The sequence below is a fragment of the Cherax quadricarinatus genome, chromosome 86 (assembly GCF_038502225.1).
Source record: "Cherax quadricarinatus isolate ZL_2023a chromosome 86, ASM3850222v1, whole genome shotgun sequence".
NCBI lineage: Eukaryota > Metazoa > Arthropoda > Malacostraca > Decapoda > Parastacidae > Cherax > Cherax quadricarinatus.
The window spans coordinates 4398906-4419931 of record NC_091377.1 but is presented as its reverse complement, the minus strand read 5'-3'; the positions used below and the strand labels follow the sequence as shown (position 1 = coordinate 4419931).

At 43.7% G+C, this 21026-nt stretch overlaps 1 protein-coding gene and 1 long non-coding RNA gene across 2 annotated transcripts; both read left to right on the top strand.

Moving 5' to 3' along the window:
• Window positions 1-686: 686 nt before the first annotated feature.
• LOC128702983 (uncharacterized) lies at window positions 687-2731 on the top strand. The gene is made up of 2 exons (XR_008409186.1): window positions 687-735; window positions 1882-2731. It is a non-coding gene; the product is annotated as an uncharacterized lncRNA (long non-coding RNA).
• Window positions 2732-3567: 836 nt separating this feature from the next.
• LOC128702982 (protein suex-1-like) lies at window positions 3568-20148 on the top strand. The gene is made up of 2 exons (XM_053797491.2): window positions 3568-3605; window positions 19275-20148. The coding sequence occupies exon 2, from the start codon at window positions 19275-19277 to the stop codon at window positions 19626-19628; it is 354 nt and encodes a 117-aa protein (XP_053653466.1). The 5' UTR covers window positions 3568-3605; the 3' UTR covers window positions 19629-20148.
• Window positions 20149-21026: the final 878 nt, after the last annotated feature.

Here is a 21026-nt window from a genome sequence, read left to right as displayed (position 1 = left end):
CAGCTTTCATAGCTTTTCATATATATATATAACAATGCAAGGAATTCGCGAGAGCAGGTGAAATATTATATATATATATATATATATATATATATATATATATATATATATATATATATAGTTCCGAGGCATTAGAGGAAAAAGTACCAAATATCACAACTTTCAATGAACATTTTGTATATGATAGCTACATTATGGGAAAAAATTAGATATGTCTCATCTTCAAGCCTGGATGTTGATGAAAGCTCTTGATCAAAGGATAAAGATCTATGCTTCTCTTCAAAATAAACCAAAATGATCTATCACTTCCCTTTCGCCAGGCAACATATAACCCTGACGGATTTAACGCTTCCCCATGAACAACAATGGATCTCTACTCCAGAAGGCTCCAAAATCTACTGAGAAAATCAAAAATTCCCCCCACGAGGTATTATAAGACTGGTCAGATCCTCACAGAACCTTGTAAAAAACCCTTGACACCAATATACTAAATATTTATGGCATGTTATTGGCAATTTTTTCCCTTAAGTTCACATGTTAAAAAAAATAATTATAGATTTTGGAAATGTCCTAAACGAAAAAATCCAAATCAAGGTAATTTTTGTTACAAATTGTAGTTTGTTGAATAAATTCCGCGAGCTAGCAACTATGATAACACCGTGGGTATATAAAGCAGGTAAAGTGCCCGTTTCCTGCCCAGTTGTAATTCACTAGTTGTTAGTCCGTTATAGCAAGGTAAGGTTACCATCTATAACGCATCTATAGCCCACCATACTCTGGGCTGCTGTATATGTCATTCTTCACTTAAAAAAGTTTGTTGTGTGTGTAGTCATCTATTTGTGGTTGCAGGGGTCGATACATAGCTCCTGGCCCCGCCTCTTCACTGGTCTCTACTAGCTCCTCTCCTTGCTCCATGAGTTTTATCATACCTCGTCTTAAAACTATGTATGGTTCCTGCCACCACTACGTGTGTCTTGACAATGGTTTTAAAGGAGATGGAGATTCACCTGTATTATTTTTCAATATATAGACACTACCTTCAGAGGGACAAGAGATAGAACCTTACCTGTGTGGGGTTTTTTTTTAGGGACATTAGGCCTAGTAATCACATTCCTCATCATTCCCCTCACTGGAGACACTAATTTTGAGGCCTATGCTTATGCCTACTGACGAGGCTATACATTCAAAATTCATTTTTTTTATTTCTTTGCACAGTATACAGTGTGTATTTTACATATAATAAAATACTGTAAACTCAAAAATAGCCACTAGTATACATGAATATTTCGAGCAATGATAATATATATTTCTGAAAAGGTGTGTTCCAATATTATAAACATGATTAACCAACTGTTTCAATTTTTGGGTTAAAATTGACCCAATGTACATAATCACCATTGTATATTTGCATCATTTATGTGTCTTAAGAACCATTGTTCAAATTTATTATACTCTTTCACTTCTGTCGAAGATTTCCTGAATGAAGGTTATCTTATTTCACGTTATCTCTCCTTGTCTTAGCTTATTTTGTCTTATTTAATCTTATCGAGTGTGTTATAGATGCAGGTTATCTTATTTCACGTTATCTCTCCTTGTCTTAGCTTATTTTGTCTTATTTAATCTTATCGAGTGTGTTATAGATGCAGGTTATCTTATTTCACGTTATCTCTCCTTGTCTTAGCTTATTTCGTCTTATTTAATCTTATCGAGTGTGTTATAGATGCAGGTTATCTTATTTCACGTTATCTCTCCTTGTCTTAGCTTATTTCGTCTTATTTAATCTTATCGAGTGTGTTATAGATGCAGGTTATCTTATTTCACGTTATCTCTCCTTGTCTTAGCTTATTTTGTCTTATTTAATCATATGTTGTGGTGTTACAGATGCTGGTTGTTGTGGTGGTGGCAGTGATGGCTGGGTTGGTCTCCGCAAGACCCCAATGGAACTTTGGTGGTTCAGGAGAGAATTTCGGGGGCTACGACCCCTACTACGGCTATGGTGGCTACGGGGGCGGCTTCGGCTACAACGATTTTTACGGTGGCTTTGGTGGCTTCGATCAAGGGTTTGGAGGTGGCTTTGGTCAAGGGTTTGGAGGTGGCTTCGGTGGCTTTGATTTCTTCAAATAGTTGTGCACCTCACTGCTCGAGTTGACAGTTTTATCTTATAATGAAACGCAGGACAGGGTTTCTCCAGTAAGCCTACTGGCTTATGCAAGCCATCTACAGTAAGCCTAATAGATTACACAAGCCATCTACAGTAAGCCTACTAGATTATACAAGCCATCTCCAGTAATCCTACTCGATTACACAAGCCATCTACAGTAAGCCTACTAGATTACACAAGCCATCTACAGTAAGCCTACTAGTTTATATAAGCCACCTGCAGTAGGCCTACCATACAAGCCACCTGCAGTAGGCTTACCATACAGGTCACCTGCAGTAGGCCTACCATACAAGCCACCTGCAGTAGGCCTACCATACAGGTCACCTGCAGTAGGCCTACCATACAAGCCACCTGCAGTAGGCCTACCATACAAGTCACCTGCAGTAGGCCTACCATACAAGCCAGGTTCTGCCCATCACCAACCATAATAAACTTTAAACATTTTTCTTAACTATAACAATAAATTAGCCAATAAATATTATAAAAAAATAATGCGATTTTCCAATATTTCAATATTATCTTTCCGTGTTATATTAAACCCGTTCCATAAATAAAAATTAATGATATAAACAGTTTTATTTTTGGTCTTATTAAGACCAGCATCGAAAGGTTTAAGCTTGTTTCAACCTGCAGCTCACAAGACTGCCATCCCCACGAGCCCCTTTAGGGCGGGGTAGATGGCAGACCAGAGGCCTAGCTTCTCCCTACGTGCCCCGTGAGGGCGGGGACTGTGGCTAGGCCTGGGGACAGTTGGTCCCAAAGATGAGGGGGTACTTGTACCTCCTCCCATGGGAGACTTAGGTCTCGAGATACTCCCCAAATAGGAAGCCAAAGCCGGGTCACCACTACTTGGAAAAGACCCGGGCGGGGAGAATACCGGTGAATAAGAAAAAAAAAAAAGGAGACACTTGTCCTCCTGACGAATATCATGAAACAATTCACCTGCCTTCTCGCAGGAGCCAAAATCAATTAAGAAACAGATCCTTGGCTAAAAGTTCCTCACATAAGCCAGTAATAATAATAATAATAATAATAATAATAATAATAATAATAATAATAATAATAATAATAATAAGAATAAGAATAATAATAATAATAAACTTTATTTCTATGTGATACAACTTATACAGACCATAGCTCACATCAATGATATAATAAGGAGTAACTAACCTAGATACGGATCTGCCAGATATTTAAAATATATTGTATCCATAGTATTTTTCTTTACATCTACATGCTAATAAAAAATATATGTATTTTCGTTATTTGATCAACAAAAGAGAATAAAAATTATTACTGTAAGACGTTTAGAATTTTATTCACAAAATATAGTTTTTTCTATAAATTCTATGAACTAGCAACTTATTTAAACACCTTGAGTAATGAGGATCTAAAGTAGCGCGAGGACCTCTTGTGCCCAGTTGTTGTTCTGGCTGTTAGCGAGGTGAGTTTGTTGGTGGTTGTTACACTACTGTAGCAAGGTGGTGTTACTGATGGTTGTTACACTACTGTAGCAAGGTGGTGTTACTGATGGTTGTTACACTACTGTAGCAAGGTGGTGTTACTGATGGTTGTTACACTACTGTAGCAAGGTGGAGGTGCTGTTGGTTGTTACACTACTGTAGCAAGGTGGAGGTGCTGATGGTTGTTACACTACTGTAGCAAGGTGGTGTTACTGATGGTTGTTACACTTCTGTAGCAAGGTGGAGGTGCTGATGGTTGTTACACTACTGTAGCAAGGTGGTGTTACTGATGGTTGTTACACTACTGTAGCAAGGTGGAGGTGCTGTTGGTTGTTACACTACTGTAGCAAGGTGGTGTTACTGATGGTTGTTACACTACTGTAGCAAGGTGGTGTTACTGATGGTTGTTACACTACTGTAGCAAGGTGGAGGTACTGTTGGTTGTTACACGACTGGTTGTTACACTACTGTAGCAAGGTGGAGGTGCTGATGGTTGTTACACTACTGTAGCAAGGTGGAGGTGCTGATGGTTGTTACACTACTGTAGCAAGGTGGAGGTGCTGATGGTTGTTACACTACTGTAGCAAGGTGGAGGTACTGATGGTTGTTACACTACTGTAGCAAGGTGGAGGTACTGATGGTTGTTACACTACTGTAGCAAGGTGGAGGTACTGATGGTTGTTACACTACTGTAGCAAGGTGGTGTTACTGATGGTTGTTACACTACTGTAGCAAGGTGGAGGTACTGATGGTTGTTACACTACTGTAGCAAGGTGGTGTTACTGATGGTTGTTACACTACTGTAGCAAGGTGGTGTTACTGATGGTTGTTACACTACTGTAGCAAGGTGGTGTTACTGATGGTTGTTACACTACTGTAGCAAGGTGGTGTTACTGATGGTTGTTACACTACTGTAGCAAGGTGGTGTTACTGATGGTTGTTACACTACTGTAGCAAGGTGGAGGTGCTGTTGGTTGTTACTGATGGTTGTTACACTACTGTAGCAAGGTGGTGTTACTGATGGTTGTTACACTACTGTAGCAAGGTGGAGGTGCTGTTGGTTGTTACACTACTGTAGCAAGGTGGAGGTGCTGATGGTTGTTACACTACTGTAGCAAGGTGGTGTTACTGATGGTTGTTACACTACTGTAGCAAGGTGGAGGTGCTGATGGTTGTTACACTACTGTAGCAAGGTGGAGGTGCTGATGGTTGTTACACTACTGTAGCAAGGTGGTGTTACTGATGGTTGTTACACTACTGTAGCAAGGTGGAGGTGCTGATGGTTGTTACACTACTGTAGCAAGGTGGAGGTGCTGATGGTTGTTACACTACTGTAGCAAGGTGGTGTTACTGATGGTTGTTACACTACTGTAGCAAGGTGGAGGTGCTGATGGTTGTTACACTACTGTAGCAAGGTGGAGGTGCTGATGGTTGTTACACTACTGTAGCAAGGTGGTGTTACTGATGGTTGTTACACTACTGTAGCAAGGTGGAGGTGCTGATGGTTGTTACACTACTGTAGCAAGGTGGAGGTGCTGATGGTTGTTACACTACTGTAGCGAGGTGGATGGTTACTGATGGTTGTTACACTACTGTAGCAAGGTGTGCTGATGGTTGTTACACTACTGTAGCAAGGTGGAGGTGCTGTTGGTTGTTACACTACTGTAGCAAGGTGGTGTTACTGATGGTTGTTACACTGTAGCAAGGTGGTACTGATGGTTGTTACACTACTGTAGCAAGGTGGAGGTGCTGATGGTTGTTACACTACTGTAGCAAGGTGGTGTTGCTGATGGTTGTTACTGATGGTTGTTACACTACTGTAGCAAGGTGGAGGTGCTGATGGTTGTTACACTACTGTAGCAAGGTGGTTGATGGTTGTTACACTACTGTAGCAAGGTGGAGGTGCTGATGGTTGTTACACTACTGTAGCAAGGTGGAGGTGCTGATGGTTGTTACACTACTGTAGCAAGGTGGAGGTACTGATGGTTGTTACACTACTGTAGCAAGGTGGTGTTACTGATGGTTGTTACACTACTGTAGCAAGGTGGAGGTACTGATGGTTGTTACACTACTGTAGCAAGGTGGAGGTGCTGGTTGTTACTGATGGTTGTTACACTACTGTAGCAAGGTGGTGTTACTGATGGTTGTTACACTACTGTAGCAAGGTGGTGTTACTGATGGTTGTTACACTACTGTAGCAAGGTGGAGGTACTGTTGGTTGTTACACTACTGTAGCAAGGTGGAGGTACTGTTGGTTGTTACACTACTGTAGCAAGGTGGTGTTACTGATGGTTGTTACACTACTGTAGCAAGGTGGTGTTACTGATGGTTGTTACACTACTGTAGCAAGGTGGAGGTGCTGATGGTTGTTACACTACTGTAGCAAGGTGGAGGTACTGATGGTTGTTACACTACTGTAGCAAGGTGGAGGTACTGTTGGTTGTTACACTACTGTAGCAAGGTGGTGTTACTGATGGTTGTTACACTGTACAAGGTGTAGCAACTGTAGTGGAGGTACTGATGGTTGTTACACTACTGTAGCAAGGTGGAGGTACTGATGGTTGTTACACTACTGTAGCAAGGTGGTGTTACTGATGGTTGTTACACTACTGTAGCAAGGTGGTGTTACTGATGGTTGTTACACTACTGCAAGGTGGAGGTGGGTTGTTACACTACTGTAGCAAGGTGGAGGTACTGATGGTTGTTACACTACTGTAGCAAGGTGGAGGTACTGTTGGTTGTTACACTACTGTAGCAAGGTGGTGTTACTGATGGTTGTTACACTACTGTAGCAAGGTGGAGGTACTGTAGCAAGGTGGTTGTTACACTACTGTAGCAAGGTGGTGTTACTGATGGTTGTTACACTACTGTAGCAAGGTGGAGGTGCTGTTGGTTGTTACACTACTGTAGCAAGGTGGTGTTACTGATGGTTGTTACACTACTGTAGCAAGGTGGAGGTACTGATGGTTGTTACACTACTGTAGCAAGGTGGTGTTACTGATGCTTGTTACACTACTGTAGCAAGGTGGAGGTGCTTACTGATGGTTGTTACACTACTGTAGCAAGGTGGTGTTACTGATGGTTGTTACACTACTGTAGCAAGGTGGAGGTTCTGATGGTTGTTACACTACTGTAGCAAGGTGGAGTTACTGATGGTTGTTACACTACTGTAGCAAGGTGGAGTTACTGATGGTTGTTACACTACTGTAGCAAGGTGGAGGTACTGTTGGTTGTTACGCTACTGTAGCAAGGTGGTGTTACTGATGGTTGTTACACTACTGTAGCAAGGTGGAGGTACTGTTGGTTGTTACACTACTGTAGCAAGGTGGAGGTACTGTTGGTTGTTACACTACTGTAGCAAGGTGGAGGTACTGTTGGTTGTTACACTACTGTAGCAAGGTGGTGTTACTGATGGTTGTTACACTACTGTAGCAAGGTGGAGGTACTGTTGGTTGTTACTGATGGTTGTTGGTTGTTACACTACTGTAGCAAGGTGGAGGTACTGTTGGTTGTTACACTACTGTAGCAAGGTGGAGGTACTGTTGGTTGTTACACTACTGTAGCAAGGTGGAGGTACTGTTGGTTGTTACACTACTGTAGCAAGGTGGAGGTGTTGGTTGTTACTGTAGCAAGGTGGTTGTTACACTACTGTAGCAAGGTGGAGGTACTGTTGGTTGTTACTGTAGCAAGGTGGTTGTTACACTACTGTAGCAAGGTGGTGTTACTGATGGTTGTTACACTACTGTAGCAAGGTGGAGGTGCTGATGGTTGTTACACTACTGTAGCAAGGTGGTGTTACTGATGGTTGTTACACTACTGTAGAAAGGTGGTGTTACTGTTGGTTGTTACACTACTGTAGCAAGGTGGTGTTACTGATGGTTGTTACACTACTGTAGCAAGGTGGTGTTACTGTTGGTTGTTACACTACTGTAGCAAGGTGGAGGTACTGTTGGTTGTTACACTACTGTAGCAAGGTGGTGTTACTGATGGTTGTTACACTACTGTAGCAAGGTGGAGGTACTGTTGGTTGTTACACTACTGTAGCAAGGTGGTGTTACTGATGGTTGTTACACTACTGTAGCAAGGTGGAGGTACTGTTGGTTGTTACACTACTGTAGCAAGGTGGAGGTGCTGATGGTTGTTACACTACTGTAGCAAGGTGGAGGTGCTGATGGTTGTTACACTACTGTAGCAAGGTGGAGGTGCTGTTGGTTGTTACACTACTGTAGCAAGGTGGTGTTACTGATGGTTGTTACACTACTGTAGCAAGGTGGAGGTGCTGTTGGTTGTTACACTACTGTAGCAAGGTGGAGGTGCTGATGGTTGTTACACTACTGTAGCAAGGTGGTGTTACTGATGGTTGTTACACTACTGTAGCAAGGTGGAGGTACTGATGGTTGTTACACTACTGTAGCAAGGTGGTGTTACTGATGGTTGTTACACTACTGTAGCAAGGTGGAGGTACTGTTGGTTGTTACACTACTGTAGCAAGGTGGTGTTACTGATGGTTGTTACACTACTGTAGCAAGGTGGTGTTACTGATGGTTGTTACACTACTGTAGCAAGGTGGAGGTACTGATGGTTGTTACACTACTGTAGCAAGGTGGTGTTACTGATGGTTGTTACACTACTGTAGCAAGGTGGAGGTACTGATGGTTGTTACACTACTGTAGCAAGGTGGAGGTACTGATGGTTGTTACACTACTGTAGCAAGGTGGTGTTACTGATGGTTGTTACACTGTAGCAAGGTGGAGGTACTGATGGTTGTTACACTACTGTAGCAAGGTGGTGTTACTGATGGTTGTTACACTACTGTAGCAAGGTGGTGATGGTACTGATGGTTGTTACACTACTGTAGCAAGGTGGTGTTACTGATGGTTGTTACACTACTGTAGCAAGGTGGAGGTACTGATGGTTGTTACACTACTGTAGCAAGGTGGTGTTACTGATGGTTGTTACACTACTGTAGCAAGGTGGTTACTGATGGTGTTACTGTAGCAAGGTGGTTGTTACACTACTGTAGCAAGGTGGAGGTACTGATGGTTGTTACACTACTGTAGCAAGGTGGAGGTACTGATGGTTGTTACACTACTGTAGCAAGGTGGAGGTGCTGATGGTTGTTACACTACTGTAGCAAGGTGGTGTTACTGATGGTTGTTACACTACTGTAGCAAGGTGGTGTTACTGATGGTTGTTACACTACTGTAGCAAGGTGGAGTTACTGATGGTTGTTACACTACTGTAGCAAGGTGGAGATACTGATGGTTGTTACACTACTGTAGCAAGGTGGAGATACTGATGGTTGTTACACTACTGTAGCAAGGTGGTGTTACTGATGGTTGTTACACTACTGTAGCAAGGTGGAGGTACTGATGGTTGTTACACTGATGGTTGATTTGTTACACTACTGTAGCAAGGTGGTGTTACTGATGGTTGTTACACTACTGTAGCAAGGTGGTGTTACTGATGGTTGTTACACTACTGTAGCAAGGTGGTGTTACTGATGGTTGTTACACTACTGTAGCAAGGTGGTGTTACTGATGGTTGTTACACTACTGTAGCAAGGTGGTGTTACTGATGGTACTGATGGTTGTTACACTACTGTAGCAAGGTGGTGTTACTGATGGTTGTTACACTACTGTAGCAAGGTGGAGGTACTGATGGTTGTTACACTACTGTAGCAAGGTGGTGTTACTGATGGTTGTTACTGAGCAAGGTGGTTGTTACACTACTGTAGCAAGGTGGTGTTACTGATGGTTGTTACACTACTGTAGCAAGGTGGTGTTACTGATGGTTGTTACACTACTGTAGCAAGGTGGTGTTACTGATGGTTGTTACACTACTGTAGCAAGGTGGTGTTACTGATGGTTGTTACACTACTGTAGCAAGGTGGTGTTACTGATGGTTGTTACTGATGGTTGTTACACTACTGTAGCAAGGTGGTGTTACTGATGGTTGTTACACTACTGTAGCAAGGTGGTGTTACTGATGGTTGTTACACTACTGTAGCAAGGTGGTGTTACTGATGGTTGTTACACTACTGTAGCAAGGTGGAGGTGCTGATGGTTGTTACACTACTGTAGCAAGGTGGTGTTACTGATGGTTGTTACACTACTGTAGCAAGGTGGTGTTACTGATGGTTGTTACACTACTGTAGCAAGTTGGATGGTTACTGATGGTTGTTACACTACTGTAGCAAGGTGGTGTTACTGATGGTTGTTACACTACTGTAGCAAGGTGGTGTTACTGATGGTTGTTACACTACTGTAGCAAGGTGGAGGTGCTGATGGTTGTTACACTACTGATGGTTGTTACACTACTGTAGCAAGGTGGAGGTGCTGATGGTTGTTACACTACTGTAGCAAGGTGGTGTTACTGATGGTTGTTACACTACTGTAGCAAGGTGGAGGTACTGATGGTTGTTACACTACTGTAGCAAGGTGGAGGTGCTGATGGTTGTTACACTACTGTAGCAAGGTGGTGTTACTGATGGTTGTTACACTACTGTAGCAAGGTGGAGGTGCTGATGGTTGTTACACTACTGTAGCAAGGTGGTGTTACTGATGGTTGTTACACTACTGTAGCAAGGTGGTGTTACTGATGGTTGTTACACTACTGTAGCAAGGTGGAGGTGTGATGGTTGTTACTGATGGGTGTTACACTACTGTAGCAAGGTGGAGGTGCTGATGGTTGTTACACTACTGTAGCAAGGTGGTGTTACTGATGGTTGTTACACTACTGTAGCAAGGTGGAGGTACTGATGGTTGTTACACTACTGTAGCAAGGTGGTGTTACTGATGGTTGTTACACTACTGTAGCAAGGTGGAGGTACTGATGGTTGTTACACTACTGTAGCAAGGTGGAGGTACTGATGGTTGTTACACTACTGTAGCAAGGTGGAGGTACTGATGGTTGTTACACTACTGTAGCAAGGTGGAGATGTTGTTACTGATGGTTGTTACACTACTGTAGCAAGGTGGTGTTACTGATGGTTGTTACACTACTGTAGCAAGGTGGAGGTACTGATGGTTGTTACACTACTGTAGCAAGGTGGTGTTACTGATGGTTGTTACACTACTGTAGCAAGGTGGAGGTACTGATGGTTGTTACACTACTGTAGCAAGGTGGAGTAACTGAAGTTTGTAACACTACTGTAGCAAGGTGGTGGTACTGATGGTTGTTACACTACTGTAGCAAGGTGGAGGTACTGATGGTTGTTACACTACTGTAGCAAGGTGGTGTTACTGATGGTTGTTACACTACTGTAGCAAGGTGGAGGTACTGATGGTTGTTACACTACTGTAGCAAGGTGGTGTTACTGATGGTTGTTACACTACTGTAGCAAGGTGGTGTTACTGATGGTTGTTACACTACTGTAGCAAGGTGGTACTGTTACTGATGGTTGTTACACTACTGTAGCAAGGTGGAGGTACTGATGGTTGTTACACTACTGTAGCAAGGTGGTGTTACTGATGGTTGTTACACTACTGTAGCAAGGTGGTGTTACTGATGGTTGTTACACTACTGTAGTGGAGGTACTGATGGTTGTTACACTACTGTAGCAAGGTGGAGGTACTGATGGTTGTTACACTACTGTAGCAAGGTGGAGGTGCTGATGGTTGTTACACTACTGTAGCAAGGTGGTTGTTACACTACTGTAGCAAGGTGGTGTTACTGATGGTTGTTACAAGGTACTGTAGCAAGGTGGAGGTGCTGATGGTTGTTACACTACTGTAGCAAGGTGGAGTTACTGTTGGTTGTTACACTACTGTAGCAAGGTGGAGTTACTGTTGGTTGTTACACTACTGTAGCAAGGTGGAGGTACTGTTGGTTGTTACACTACTGTAGCAAGGTGGAGGTACTGTTGGTTGTTACACTACTGTAGCAAGGTGGAGGTACTGTTGGTTGTTACACTACTGTAGCAAGGTGGAGGTACTGTTGGTTGTTACACTACTGTAGCAAGGTGGAGGTACTGATGGTTGTTACACTACTTTAGCAAGGTGGAGGTACTGTTGGTTGTTACACTACTGTAGCAAGGTGGAGGTACTGTTGGTTGTTACACTACTGTAGCAAGGTGGAGGTACTGTTGGTTGTTACACTACTGTAGCAAGGTGGAGGTACTGTTGGTTGTTACACTACTGTAGCAAGGTGGAGGTACTGATGGTTACACTACTGTAGCAAGGTGGAGGTACTGTTGGTTGTTACACTACTGTAGCAAGGTGGTGTTACTGATGGTTGTTACACTACTGTAGCAAGGTGGAGATACTGATGGTTGTTACACTACTGTAGCAAGGTGGAGGTACTGATGGTTGTTACACTACTGTAGCAAGGTGGTGTTACTGATGGTTGTTACACTACTGTAGCAAGGTGGAGGTACTGATGGTTGTTACACTACTGTAGCAAGGTGGTGTTACTGATGGTTGTTACACTACTGTAGCAAGGTGGTGTTACTGATGGTTGTTACACTACTGTAGCAAGGTGGTGTTACTGATGGTTGTTACACTACTGTAGCAAGGTGGTGTTACTGATGGTTGTTACACTACTGTAGCAAGGTGGAGGTACTGATGGTTGTTACACTACTGTAGCAAGGTGGTGTTACTGATGGTTGTTACACTACTGTAGCAAGGTGGAGGTGCTGATGGTTGTTACACTACTGTAGCAAGGTGGTGTTACTGATGGTTGTTACACTACTGTAGCAAGGTGGAGGTACTGATGGTTGTTACACTACTGTAGCAAGGTGGAGGTACTGATGGTTGTTACACTACTGTAGCAAGGTGGAGGTACTGATGGTTGTTACACTACTGTAGCAAGGTGGAGGTACTGATGGTTGTTACACTACTGTAGCAAGGTGGTGTTACTGATGGTTGTTACACTACTGTAGCAAGGTGGAGGTGCTGATGGTTGTTACACTACTGTAGCAAGGTGGTGGTACTGATGGTTGTTACACTACTGTAGCAAGGTGGTGTTACTGATGGTTGTTACACTACTGTAGCAAGGTGGTGTTACTGATGGTTGTTACACTACTGTAGCAAGGTGGTGTTACTGATGGTTGTTACACTACTGTAGCAAGGTGGTGTTACTGATGGTTGTTACACTACTGTAGCAAGGTGGAGGTACTGATGGTTGTTACACTACTGTAGCAAGGTGGAGGTACTGATGGTTGTTACACTACTGTAGCAAGGTGGTGTTACTGATGGTTGTTACACTACTGTAGCAAGGTGGAGGTACTGATGGTTGTTACACTACTGTAGCAAGGTGGAGGTACTGTTGGTTGTTACACTACTGTAGCAAGGTGGAGGTACTGTTGGTTGTTACACTACTGTAGCAAGGTGGAGGTACTGTTGGTTGTTACACTACTGTAGCAAGGTGGAGGTGGAGGTGATGGTTGTTACACTACTGTAGCAAGGTGGAGGTACTGATGGTTGTTACACTACTGTAGCAAGGTGGAGGTCCTGATGGTTGTTACACTACTGTAGCAAGGTGGAGTTACTGATGGTTGTTACACTACTGTAGCAAGGTGGAGGTACTGTTGGTTGTTACACTACTGTAGCAAGGTGGAGGTACTGTTGGTTGTTACACTACTGTAGCAAGGTGGTGTTACTGATGGTTGTTACACTACTGTAGCAAGGTGGAGGTACTGATGGTTGTTACACTACTGTAGCAAGGTGGAGGTACTGATGGTTGTTACACTACTGTAGCAAGGTGGTGTTACTGATGGTTGTTACACTACTGTAGCAAGGTGGAGGTGCTGATGGTTGTTACACTACTGTAGCAAGGTGGTGTTACTGATGGTTGTTACACTACTGTAGCAAGGTGGAGGTACTGTTGGTTGTTACACTACTGTAGCAAGGTGGTGTTACTGATGGTTGTTACACTACTGTAGCAAGGTGGTGTTACTGATGGTTGTTACACTACTGTAGCAAGGTGGTGTTACTGATGGTTGTTACACTACTGTAGCAAGGTGGAGGTACTGATGGTTGTTACACTACTGTAGCAAGGTGGAGGTACTGTTGGTTGTTACACTACTGTAGCAAGGTGGTGTTACTGATGGTTGTTACACTACTGTAGCAAGGTGGAGGTACTGATGGTTGTTACACTACTGTAGCAAGGTGGAGGTGCTGATGGTTGTTACACTACTGTAGCAAGGTGGAGGTACTGTTGGTTATTACACTACTGTATCAAGGTGGAGGTACTGATGGTTGTTACACTACTGTAGCAAGGTGGTGTTACTGATGCTTGTTACACTACTGTAGCAAGGTGGAGGTACTGATGGTTGTTACACTACTGTAGCAAGGTGGTGTTACTGATGGTTGTTACACTACTGTAGCAAGGTGGTGTTACTGATGGTTGTTACACTACTGTAGCAAGGTGGAGGTGCTGATGGTTGTTACACTACTGTAGCAAGGTGGAGGTGTGGTACTGATGGTTGTTACACTACTGTAGCAAGGTGGAGGTACTGTTGGTTGTTACACTACTGTAGCAAGGTGGTGATGGTACTGATGGAGGTTGTTACACTACTGTAGCAAGGTGGTGTTACTGATGGTTGTTACACTACTGTAGCAAGGTGGTGTTACTGATGGTTGTTACACTACTGTAGCAAGGTGGTGTTACTGATGGTTGTTACACTACTGTAGCAAGGTGGAGATGGTACTGATGGTTGTTACACTACTGTAGCAAGGTGGTGTTACTGATGGTTGTTACACTACTGTAGCAAGGTGGAGGTGTTACTGATGGTTGTTTCACTACTGTAGCAAGGTGGTGTTACTGATGGTTGTTACACTACTGTAGCAAGGTGGTGTTACTGATGGTTGTTACACTACTGTAGCAAGGTGGAGGTACTGATGGTTGTTACACTACTGTAGCAAGGTGGTGTTACTGATGGTTGTTACACTACTGTAGCAAGGTGGTGTTACTGATGGTTGTTACACTACTGTAGCAAGGTGGTGTTACTGATGGTTGTTACACTACTGTAGCAAGGTGGTGTTACTGATGGTTGTTACACTACTGTAGCAAGGTGGAGGTACTGTTGGTTGTTACACGACTGTAGCAAGGTGGTGTTACTGATGGTTGTTACACTACTGTAGCAAGGTGGTGTTACTGATGGTTGTTACACTACTGTAGCAAGGTGGAGGTGCTGATGGTTGTTACACTACTGTAGCAAGGTGGACTGGTACACTGTAGCAAGGTGGAGGTTGTTACACTACTGTATCAAGGTGGAGGTTCTGATGGTTGTTACACTACTGTAGCAAGGTGGTGTTACTGATGGTTGTTACACTACTGTAGCAAGGTGGTGTTACTGATGGTTGTTACACTACTGTAGCAAGGTGGTGTTACTGATGGTTGTTACACTACTGTAGCAAGGTGGTGTTACTGATGGTTGTTACACTACTGTAGCAAGGTGGTGTTACTGATGGTTGTTACACTACTGTAGCAAGGTGGAGGTGCTGTTGGTTGTTACACTACTGTAGCAAGGTGGTGTGGAGGTACTGTGGTTGTTACACTACTGTAGCAAGGTGGTGTTACTGATGGTTGTTACACTACTGTAGCAAGGTGGTGTTACTGATCGTTGTTACACTACTGTAGCAAGGTGGTGTTACTGATCGTTGTTACACTACTGTAGCAAGGTGGTGTTACTGATGGTTGTTACACTACTGTAGCAAGGTGGAGGTACTGATGGTTGTTACACTACTGTAGCAAGGTGGTGTTTGTTACACTACTGTAGCAAGGTGGTGTTACTGATGGTTGTTACACTACTGTAGCAAGGTGGTGTTACTGATGGTTGTTACACTACTGTAGCAAGGTGGTGTTACTGATGGTTGTTACACTACTGTAGCAAGGTGGAGGTGCTGATGGTTGTTACACTACTGTAGCAAGGTGGTGTTACTGATGGTTGTTACACTACTGTAGCAAGGTGGAGATACTGATGGTTGTTACGCTACTGTAGCAAGGTGGAGGTACTGATGGTTGTTACACTACTGTAGCAAGGTGGTGTTACTGATGGTTGTTACACTACTGTAGCAAGGTGGTGTTACTGATGGTTGTTACACTACTGTAGCAAGGTGGTGTTACTGATGGTTGTTACACTACTGTAGCAAGGTGGTGTTACTGATGGTTGTTACACTACTGTAGCAAGGTGGTGTTACTGATGGTTGATCGTTGTTACACTACTGTAGCAAGGTGGTGTTACTGATGGTTGTTACACTACTGTAGCAAGGTGGAGGTGTTACACTACTGTGTTACTGATGGTTGTTATACTACTGTAGGTGGTGTTACTACTGTAGCAAGGTGGTGTTACTGATGGTTGTTACACTACTGTAGCAAGGTGGAGATACTGATGTTACTACTGTAGCAAGGTGGTGTTACTGATGGTTGTTATACTACTGTAGCAAGGTGGTGTTACTGATGGTTGTTACACTACTGTAGCAAGGTGGTGTTACTGATGGTTGTTACACTACTGTAGCAAGGTGGAGGTGCTGATGGTTGTTACACTACTGTAGCAAGGTGGTGTTACTGATGGTTGTTACACTACTGTAGCAAGGTGGAGGTGCTGATGGTTGTTACACTACTGTAGCAAGGTGGAGGTGCTGATGGTTGTTACACTACTGTAGCAAGGTGGTGTTACTGATGGTTGTTACACTACTGTAGCAAGGTGGTGTTACTGATGGTTGTTACACTACTGTAGCAAGGTGGAGGTGCTGATGGTTGTTACACTACTGTAGCAAGGTGGAGGTACTGATGGTTGTTACACTACTGTAGCAAGGTGGTGTTACTGATGGTTGTTACACTACTGTAGCAAGGTGGTGTTACTGATGGTTGTTACACTACTGTAGCAAGGTGGAGATACTGATGGTTGTTACACTACTGTAGCAAGGTGGTGTTACTGATGGTTGTTACACTACTGTAGCAAGGTGGAGGTGCTGATGGTTGTTACACTACTGTAGCAAGGTGGTGTTACTGATGGTTGTTACACTACTGTAGCAAGGTGGTGTTACTGATGGTTGTTACACTACTGTAGCAAGGCGGTGTTACTGATGGTTGTTACACTACTGTATCAAGGTGGTGTTACTGATGGTTGTTACACTACTGTAGCAAGGTGGTGTTACTGATGGTTGTTACACTACTGTAGCAAGGTGGTGTTACTGATGGTTGTTACACTACTGTAGCAAGGTGGAGGTGCTGATGGTTGTTACACTACTGTAGCAAGGTGGAGGTGCTGATGGTTGTTACACTACTGTAGCAAGGTGGAGGTGCTGATGGTTGTTACACTACTGTAGCAAGGTGGAGGTGCTGATGATTGTTACACTACTGTAGCAAGGTGGTGTTACTGATGGTTGTTACACTACTGTAGCAAGGTGGTGTTACTGATGGTTGTTACACTACTGTAGCAAGGTGGAGGTGCTTATGGTTGTTACACTACTGTAGCAAGGTGGAGGTGTTTATGGTTGTTACACTACTGTAGCAAGGTGGTGTTACTGATGGTTGTTACACTACTGTAGCAAGGTGGAGGTGCTGATGGTTGTTACACTACTGTAGCAAGGTGGTGTTACTGATGGTTGTTACACTACTGTAGCAAGGTGGAGGTGCTTATGGTTGTTACACTACTGTAGCAAGGTGGAGGTGCTGATGGTTGTTACACTACTGTAGCAAGGTGGAGGTACTGATGGTTGTTACACTACTGTAGCAAGGTGGAGGTACTGATGGTTGTTACACTACTGTAGCAAGGTGGAGGTGCTGATGGTTGTTACACTACTGTAGCAAGGTGGAGGTACTGATGGTTGTTACACTACTGTAGCAAGGTGGAGGTACTGATGGTTGTTACACTACTGTAGCAAGGTGGTGTTACTGATGGTTGTTACACTACTGTAGCAAGGTGGAGGTGCTGATGGTTGTTACACTACTGTAGCAAGGTGGAGGTACTGATGGTTGTTACACTACTGTAGCAAGGTGGAGGTGCTGATGGTTGTTACACTACTGTAGCAAGGTGGTGTTACTGATGGTTGTTACACTACTGTAGCAAGGTGGAGGGGCTGATGGTTGTTACACTACTGTAGCAAGGTGGAGGTACTGATGGTTGTTACACTACTGTAGCAAGGTGGAGGTGCTGATGGTTGTTACACTACTGTAGCAAGGTGGAGGTGCTGATGGTTGTTACACTACTGTAGCAAGGTGGTGTTACTGATGGTTGTTACACTACTGTAGCAAGGTGGTGTTACTGATGGTTGTTACACTACTGTAGCAAGGTGGTGTTACTGATGGTTGTTACACTACTGTAGCAAGGTGGTGTTACTGATGGTTGTTACACTACTGTAGCAAGGTGGAGATACTGATGGTTGTTACACTACTGTAGCAAGGTGGTGTTACTGATGGTTGTTACACTACTGTAGCAAGGTGGTGTTACTGATGGTTGTTACACTACTGTAGCAAGGTGGTGTTACTGATGGTTGTTACACTACTGTATCAAGGTGGTGTTACTGATGGTTGTTACACTACTGTAGCAAGGTGGTGTTACTGATGGTTGTTACACTACTGTATCAAGGTGGTGTTACTGATGGTTGTTACACTACTGTAGCAAGGTGGTGTTACTGATGGTTGTTACACTACTGTAGCAAGGTGGTGTTACTGATGGTTGTTACACTACTGTAGCAAGGTGGTGTTACTGATGGTTGTTACACTACTGTAGCAAGGTGGAGGTGCTGATGGTTGTTACACTACTGTAGAAAGGTGGAGGTGCTGATGGTTGTTACACTACTGTAGCAAGGTGGTGTTACTGATGGTTGTTACACTACTGTAGCAAGGTGGAGGTACTGATGGTTGTTACACTACTGTAGCAAGGTGGTGTTACTGATGGTTGTTACACTACTGTAGCAAGGTGGAGGTACTGATGGTTGTTACACTACTGTAGCAAGGTGCAGGTGCTGTTGGTTGTTACACTACTGTAGCAAGGTGGTGTTACTGATGGTTGTTACAAGGTACTGTAGCAAGGTGGAGTTACTGTTGGTTGTTACAAGGTACTGTAGCAAGGTGGAGTTACTGTTGGTTGTTACAAGGTACTGTAGCAAGGTGGAGTTACTGATGGTTGTTACAAGGCACTGTAGCAAGGTGGAGTTACTGTTGGATGTTACAAGGTACTGTAGCAAGGTGGAGTTACTGATGGTTGTTACAAGGCACTGTAGCAAGGTGGAGTTACTGTTGGATGTTACAAGGTACTGTAGCAAGGTGGAGTTACTGATGGTTGTTACAAGGCACTGTAGCAAGGTGGAGTTACTGTTGGTTGTTACAAGGTACTGTAGCAAGGTGGAGGTGCTGATGGTTGTTACACTACTGTAGCAAGGTGGAGTTACTGATGGTTGTTACAAGGTACTGTAGCAAGGTGAAGCTGGAACTGGTTCATTATAATGGGTTAAACCTGCGTAACTGATCAATGAGTTCATTTATCTTATTTTATTGTTTTATTGACTTACATAGGCCCTGTGAGAATGGGACACATTGAGATTCGATACAAGGAAGAAGGCGGCAAGTCAGGTGCCTTAAGAACCATTGTACAAGTTTATAATATTCTTATATACTTTTGTAGATTTAATGAGCGAAGCTTATATTATTTCTTATCTTTTCTTGTCTTATAGTATTTGATCCTATCGTGCGTGTTGCAGATGCTGACTTTAGTGTTGTTGGTGGTGATGGCTGCGCTGGTCTCCGCCAGACCCAACTGGAACTCTGGCCGTTCATGGAATCACTTCAGGCGCCACTACCCTCACCGCTCTGGTGGCTACTGGGGCGGCTTCGGTTACAACGACTATTACGGTGGCTTCAATCAAGGGTTTGGAGGTGGCTTTGATCAAGGGTTTGGAGGTGGTTTCGATCAAAGGTTTGGAGGCGACTTCGACGATTTCGATCAAGGGTTTGGAGGTGACACCGGCGGCTTCGATCAAGGGTTTGGAGGTGATATCGGCGGCTTTGATCAAGGGTTTGAAGGAGACATCGGCGGCTTTGATGTCTTTAAGTAGTGTTCCTCACTCCTAGTTAGCTGTACTACGATATTCTATTGAACATGAGAGTGGTGCACTGCAGTACAGCTAAGGCAAATCATCTTCAATAGGCCTACCATGCTAGCCAGGTCCCCCTCAAAACCAACAACAATGCATTAAACCATTTTTAATACCGTGACAATGATTTAAGGTAATAATGATTAAAAAGGTAATGAACACACACATAAGAACATAAGAATGGAGGAACATTGCGGTAGGCCTACTGGCCCATACAAGGCATGTCCTTCTCTAACCCAACCATTCCCACCCAACCACTTGTCCAGCCTTCTCCCAAGTACACACACACACAGTGCAGGGGTCAGGAGCTATTAATCCACACTAAGGGAGGGACGAGGTTCTTTGATTACAGTAAAGAACTCTTCTGTTTTTTCCTATCACTCCTGATTGCTTACACTTATTCCACTCCCTAGGCGCTGTAGGAATTGAAGAAATCCCTGTTGTAGGAAATTTCTATTAATAAAATGCTGTAACTCTGTAATTGTGTCTTTATAATCACGTAACATAAGTTGATTGGATAATTGCGATTATCTAGGCTGGAATATTGCTGCACACTAACAGCACCTTTCAAGGCAGGTGAAATTGCTGACCTAGAAAATGTACAGAGAACCTTCACGGCGCGCATAACGGAGATAAAACACCTCAATAAATAACAAAAAGGCACAATACCGTGACTGGAACGATACACAAATAACCCGCACATAAAAGAGAGAAGCTTACGACGATGTTTCGGTCCGACTTGGACCATTGACAAAGTCAATGGTCAATGGTCCAAGTCGGACCGAAACGTCGTCGTAAGCTTCTCTCTTTTATGTGCGGGTTATTTGTGTATAAAACACCTCAATTACTGGGAGCGCTTGAGGTTCCTAAACCTGTATTCCCTGGAACGCAGGAGGGAGAGATACATGATTATATACACCTGGAAAATCCTAGAGGGACTAGTACCGAACTTGCACACGAAAATCACTCACTACGAAAGCAAAAGACTTGGCAGACGATGCAACATCCCCCAATGAAAAGCAGGGGTGTCACTAGCACGTTAAGAGACCATACAATAAGTGTCAGGGGCCCGAGACTGTTCAACTGCCTCCCAGCACACATAAGGGGGATTACCAACAGACCCCTGTCAGTCTTCAAGCTGGCACTGGACAAGCACCTAAAGTCAGTTCCTGATCAGCCGGGCTGTGGCTCGTACGTTGGTTTGCGTGCAGCCAGCAGCAACAGCCTGGTTGATCAGGCTCTGATCCACCAGGAGGCCTGGTCACAGACCGGGCCGCGGGGGCGTTGACCCCTGGAACTCTCTCCAGGTAAACTCCAGGTAAGCCTACCTACTACACGAGGTCCACTGAGACTGTATAC

Coding starts and splice junctions, on each gene's coding strand:
- LOC128702982 (XM_053797491.2), top strand. CDS start 19,275: ATGCTGACTTTAGTGTTGTTGGTGGTGATGGCTGCGCTGGTCTCCGCC.